Here is a 6,495-nt window from a genome sequence, read left to right on the forward strand (position 1 = left end):
ATGACAATTTACAATGCGGTATTCGTTTACTGTGAGTTTATCAATTTTCTCGTGATACATTGTATTGTACGTTTGTTAAGTTTCTTATTCGTAGCATCCGTGTGTGACGTATACCATGAGTTTAGGGCTATGTACGGGGATGTAGTTTCCGATGTGGCATGCGATGACCATGGTGACAGTGTAGCAGAACGTGAGGGTCGGTTGCGGCCTTCTTCAGTGGCGGAGAATCAGCGGTTTCATGATGTCGTTTGGTGGTTTTTGTGTGACAGCCGGTTACCGGCTTCAGGAGAAAACTATAAAGGCCATTTACATATAATGCGTATATAAACCAAAATATATATTTTTTTAACTTCGTAAACTATAAATATTTTAGTTTATTGTTGTCATCAAGAGGGTTTTTAGCTAAACATTTGTTTTTATTTACACCCTAAAAATTGGTTAAGTCAGCCCTACGAAGAGGGACCAACAATTTACAACGCAATACCCATTTTATGTAATTTTATCAATATACGTTATTTTATGTGAAATGAACACTACCTTAGTTCTTAATGACTCTTTCTGATGCATTCCTTTTATGCCATAAACTAATTTTCGGTACCACACCCATTTTCCTGCTTTTTGTAATCGGTATGGGTTCGGTATGGTACCAGTATTTTGGTACCGGTACCCGCTTTACCTATTTTTCAATACCAATATTTTCGGTACTGACCCGGTAACATGCTCATCCATAGTTGTAAACATTATAGCAAACTATCAAAATTCAAATAAAATACATATATCGATTACCTTACAATAAATTTAAAAAATATAGAACCCCATTTCCATTGTTTCATTCTCCGATGGTGGAAACATATAACTTTTGATCACAACAAAACCATATAGCATACCTAAATCAATGATCACAACAGAGTCTTAACAATCATGAAAACATAGTCTATTATAACTCTTGACTCTAAAACTTTTAACTTTCCATTATTATGAAACACATTTCTACTCCATTATTATAGCAGCAAAACAATTTGAACAGTTGGAAAGGATGTCCAGCCAAAACAACAACTTCCCATCCAATACCAAAAATCTATTTGGTTCAGCTTACAAATCATCTCAACGTGACTGAGTTGACCATTGTCGCACGGTAAGACCTGAACCACCAAACACCACCACAGTTCCATTATTGGTGGCTTATTCCACCACCAACACTCACCCAGCCCCTACATTCACTCTATTTTTACTTTTAATATCTAATAGCAGATGTCTATGACTATCAACATATCATACAATTCTAAATAAGCTCATTCTTTTATAGTAAACTACTATACAATCTCTGCTGGGAGAAAGCCTTTCAGTTGTAACAAGAGTAAATATTATACCTTCAATAGATGTTTTGTCTAATAAGAAAACAATGGATGCAACGGTTGGAAACTAAAAAAATGGCTAATTAGAAAACAAGAGATGTAACTGTTGGAAAATGGGAAAACAAAATCATTATTAAAGAGCTTTCAAAAATGAAACAGCACCATGAGTCAAAAAGGGCCGACTCATCGGTTTTAGGGGCACAAAACAAATAAAAAAATGGGGGCACAGAGCATGCTTTTCAACAGTAGATGTTGTACTTTTGACATTTACTTTTCAACCCAGCTTTACAGTTGACAAAACAAAAGTAGATGTTGTATAGAGCATGCTTCTGACCACTGTTCCCTCTTTTCACCCTTCTGACCACTGTTCCCTCTTTTCAACCCAGCTGTTCACCTCTTTTCAACCTGTGCACGTAACATCTATCAGTTGGGACTTGTTCAAATATTAGTTCAAAACCAACAAGATATTGGTTTCTTGTTTACCAACTAAAAAATTGGTCAAACTTTTATTTTGACTGTTTAGATTTTAAAACAAGTTTAGTTTAGACTTCTAAAACTAAACCAAAAAACCAAACGTGTAATTCTGTTCGGGTTTATAACGGTTTCAGACTTTTGAAACCGAAAACCAAACCACAAAACCGAATATGTAATTTGCTTCGGTTTTAAACAGTTTTTGGTAAAATCGGTTTAAAACCGAATAACACCCCTAATAAACGAAACGATACCTTTAGCGAGGCTCGGGTAGAGTTGCCCGTCTCGCGTTAGCGCCATTATCACCTGCGGCAGTTCATCACCTCTATCCAGTGCCATAATCTCATACTTATCCTGTCAAGTTCACAAACAAATGTTATTTCATATATCAATTGTTTTGACTGATTTATATGTAAAATGACGCCTAAATAATCAACATGACCGATTACCTGATAACCAAGCTGCTACCATCGTCAATCATCACTTGTCCGGTGACCAGAGGTCATCTCCACTTCCGGTAGTCACCACTGTCGCCTCCATTTGTAAAAAAAACAAACATCAGACATGGTTAAACTTTAGATTTGACCAAAACTACCAAATATAGCTCGGAATAAACGTGACAGTTTGGACTGACTAAAAAGGTCAAAAGTCGCTCCAAGAGAATTTAATACATAAACTTTCTAAATCATTTTATATAAAAAAATTAATTCTCGTTGTTGGAATCCAACAAAAGTCTAAATCGTTGAATAAAACAAAATAGGAGCTTTATTTTATCTGTTCCTTTAACTATCTTCAATAATAGTCCAAATCTTTAAAAACCATATTAAAGGTTGGATGGACCAGACTCTCAGACACTAATAATCAAACTGTCACCACAACGCACGGGGTTAAAATACTATTTTCACAAGAGAGAATGCATACCAATTTTCGGAAACAATGATGCATTGTCCTGAAGAGACTTTTCTAAGTCAGCCCGAAGAACACATGCTTGATGAGCCAATGCATTTTCTGTATACAATGTTCAGCCATATGTAAAAGATACAAAAAATGAAAGTAGATTGACAGTTTGACACCAAAAATATTCAGATATACCTACTTTTTTCTGTTCTTGTATGATGAAATCTCGCTCCATGAGAGCATACTGACACTTCTTCAGCGTTTCCTCGGTATCAGCCAACACCTTATTGGTTTGGTTCAATGTGGTCTACGTAAGAGAAAAAATACAAAAGAGGATCAGGTGTTATTTATCACCTTATTGGTTTGGTTCAATGTGGTCTATGTAAGAGAAAAAATACAAAAGAGGATCAGGTGTTATTTATCAGAGATATTGTTAGGAAAAAAAAGAGCAGTCAATCACGAGTCATAATTTACCTCTGTAAATTCAAGTTTGCAGCTCAAATCAGAGCACTCTTCTACTTTGGCGTTAAATTGAGTTTGCAATTCCTCAAATTGCTGGCATGTGACAAAAAAAGTAAGAAAAAATTGCAATAACAAGTGAACTGCACTAACTACCAACGAAAACTTAACAAACCTTTTGTTGGTTTTCTATCTTGATTCCCATTTTCTCAATTTGATCTGCCATTGACTAAAAAAAGCATGTACCGTAAAATTAGGTGCATGTGATGTTAAACTCAAAAAATTACAGCAAAGGTTATTATGTAAATGCTCAAATGCAATATATAGTGCATAGTAAACATTCGATACCTTTTGTTCCATTTCCTCTTGTAAGAATCACTGACGCGTAGTAAGCTGAAACCCAACTATCCTGATCCCACTCAGAAAAACTATTCCCATCCTTTTCTCTAGGTGCAATCTCTTCATTCAATCTCGCAAACACCAAGTACACAATGATCAGAAGTACATTAGTTACAACTGCATGGACGATCTAAAGTACATTAGTTACAGCTTATGTTGTCAAAAGCGCGCCTAGGCGCACCTATAGCGTAAAAATCGGTTTTTTTTTTGGAAAAACGGCCTGAGGCGCAGTGCATAAGCAGAAACTGCCTCACGCGGGCCCGGGTTTTTCGGAGCTGCATTCGTGTCCGCAGGTGCGGGCACGCATGAGTTCAACCAAACTCATTTTCGCCTGCGCCTTGCGTCTTTGACAACATAGGTTATAGCAAGAATGACTCCATCTGCATAAAAAAATACAATTTTAGTCCTGAATTCTGCAAATTATAACTCTAAGGGAACCGGATGATATTAAACACAATGACAGCAACCAGTCACTCTACTGATGTTTTTGTCTTGCTGTTGCTTTCTTCGTCCGCGGCATTCGTTTCTACGCCTTTTTGGTCCCTTCTCCTCTGGGATCTCTTCTTTGTTATTCTTAATGTCAGTCTCCTTGTCAGGAGCTTTCTTGTCATCAACTACCATTGGCTTAGTCGTGGGCTCTTCATTACAGAGTGAGATCTGAAACAAGTGACAAAAACTATAAACATCACAAACTGAAGGTACACGTGCACTTAGCGGAATTACTCATGCATCCAATGTTCCAATTTAGCAACTTGTAGCAAGATTTACATACACATATACACAGTTAAAAGTCGCAAAAATAATGATTTCAGATCAAAAGATGCATATTCGTTGACCGTGTTGACACGGAAAACAAAACCTAACCAGAATAATACAAACATCTAGTCAAACCACGTACTGTTGCAAATATTCAATACACTTTAATTAGCTTTTCAACTGATTAGCCTACTTCAACTCATTTGAGGTGTAACAACTGTACACATTTTTTATTTTACCAATTTGATTAATGACTGAAACAGCCCCAAAGAATGTCATATTACCTCTTCAGGGCAAGCTTTTTCAGTTGACCTTGATTGATTTCTTTGTCCATCAACCATTTGTTTCTTAACTTCATAATTCATTGCAAGCCTCCAAACAACAAAGATTATTTGAATGATAAAAGAAGGAAAGAAAAGAAACAAAATTCATAAACGATTCTTGACAAGAAAATCCAGATCCAGGTCTTTACTCACCAAAACCTTAATGACTTGACAAAGTACGTACCTTTTAGTCTCAAACCACTAATCAACAGTTTGATCCAAGTCAGATCTGGAGCACAATCAGAGTAAAACTAACAAAAATACATCCAACGAATAAAAATTAGGTCAAAGTATAAACATTAAAAAGAAAAAGACCCTGAACAAGTTAATGAGCATCTCAAAAAGTTCAGATTTGACTTTAATACTTGAATAGAAACTAAGTGGCAGCGGCTTTTAAACTTGCACCAGAATTTCATCAGATTTCTCCATAGGTTCTTCTTATGGAAGCTTCGTTACACCCAAAAGAAGAAGAGCGACGAATAGAGATCTGGTGAACACATGTTTAATCATCAAATCTTCAAAGGAAATAACAACAATCAACAAAAAATCTAACCTTATGTAATAAACATACCAGATCTAAAAGTTTCACCGTTTTAGGGTTTGGGGACTGCAGATCTAAAAGTTTCAACAACATCGCTGTCTGGTAAAAGTTTCAACAACAGATCTAATAGTATTATCACAGATTCACAGATCTAAAAGTATTATCACAGATCTAAAAGTATTATCACAGATCTTACAAAGATTTAAAAAAAACGTACAAAATAGGGTAAAAAACGGTACCGGTTCCATGGATGAAAGGGGAGAAGACGGTGATGGCAAAGACAGGTTCCATGGATGAAAGGTGGAGGTGCGGTGGAGGTGCTTCAGTTATGCGGTGGAGGATCTAGGGTTTAGAGAGTGAAAGAATTGTGGAGCGGCGGATGAAATTGTGGTTGAGAACTGTGATAATACGAATATATTGGATCCATCAAACAAAAACCGGGTCAAGTTGATCCGCTAAGATCCGCGTGGTATCATCAGGTGTTGAAAACAAGTTTTCAACACTTGTGCTTAACAGGTTTGTACAATGGGCTTTAAAGAGTTGTAAAGTGGCAAAAGACCATTCTATCCTTCCTATATGCTTTATAAAGTAGTATATATATATATATATATATATATATATATATATATATATATATATATGGATGGGGTTACTCTACAAAGTGTGTATTTCCTACAAAGTGTAGGAAGTGTTTTGGACCATTTGATGAGTGTTTTTAATGTTTGAGATCATCTTGGTGGCATTTTAATAATATTTATGTTTTAAATAAGGATTGATTCAATTGATTGAGAGCAAAAAAGTCATTTGGTGTATTTAAAAAAAAAAACAACTAAGTGTCATTCCATAAAATCACTCCTTAAATCTTGGAAACTTCTCCTTCTCTCTCTCTCTGTATCTCTCTCTCTCTCTCTCTCTCTCTCTCGTCTATACTAATAAACAAGATTCATGATTCATTTCTTCGTTCAAGTTGTTCGTCGTGAAATCAGCCCCTGGTGTGTTTTATATATTGTGTATTTCAGACATTGGTGTGTTTTATGTGTGAGGGGTGTGTTTAATTGTGAAAACTGATAAAACACAATGTGAAGAAACCAAAAACTAATAAAACACAATGTTAAGAAATAATGAAAGTGTTTAATGTTATGAAATATATGAGAGTGTGTGTTTAATTGTGAAAAATATATAACACAATACGAAGAAACCATAATAAACTGATAAAACACAACGTTAAGAAATAGTTAATTTGTTTTACGTCTCGAACTTCGGATGGTGGATTTTATGTTTTATTATGAAAACT

At 35.5% G+C, this 6,495-nt stretch overlaps 1 protein-coding gene across 17 annotated transcripts; it reads right to left on the minus strand.

The window, feature by feature from the left end:
• Nucleotides 1-1,420: 1,420 nt before the first annotated feature.
• LOC110918190 (kinesin-like protein KIN-5C) lies at nt 1,421-5,601 on the minus strand. Of its 17 annotated transcripts, none has more exons than XR_004884121.1 (14): nt 5,441-5,601; nt 5,232-5,300; nt 5,026-5,147; nt 4,845-4,911; nt 4,622-4,709; nt 4,049-4,238; nt 3,531-3,961; nt 3,358-3,411; nt 3,198-3,278; nt 2,923-3,030; nt 2,748-2,834; nt 2,276-2,353; nt 2,081-2,180; nt 1,421-1,760 (listed from the first exon to the last, which is right to left on the minus strand). XR_004884121.1 is itself a non-coding variant. In XM_035985579.1 (11 exons), the coding sequence occupies exons 5-10, from the start codon at nt 3,540-3,542 to the stop codon at nt 2,307-2,309; spliced, it is 393 nt and encodes a 130-aa protein (XP_035841472.1). In that variant the 5' UTR covers nt 3,543-4,238; nt 4,622-4,911; nt 5,026-5,147; nt 5,232-5,300; nt 5,441-5,601; the 3' UTR covers nt 2,079-2,180; nt 2,276-2,306. The 17 variants fall into 17 exon arrangements, 1 of the variants encoding a protein (XP_035841472.1); XR_004884115.1 differs by having other exon boundaries at nt 2,276-2,360; XR_004884122.1 differs by having other exon boundaries at nt 2,276-2,360; nt 2,919-3,030.
• Between the last annotated feature and the right edge of the window lie 894 nt (nt 5,602-6,495).

Source organism: Helianthus annuus, chromosome 16, assembly GCF_002127325.2.
Source record: "Helianthus annuus cultivar XRQ/B chromosome 16, HanXRQr2.0-SUNRISE, whole genome shotgun sequence".
Classification (NCBI taxonomy): Eukaryota; Viridiplantae; Streptophyta; class Magnoliopsida; order Asterales; family Asteraceae; genus Helianthus; species Helianthus annuus.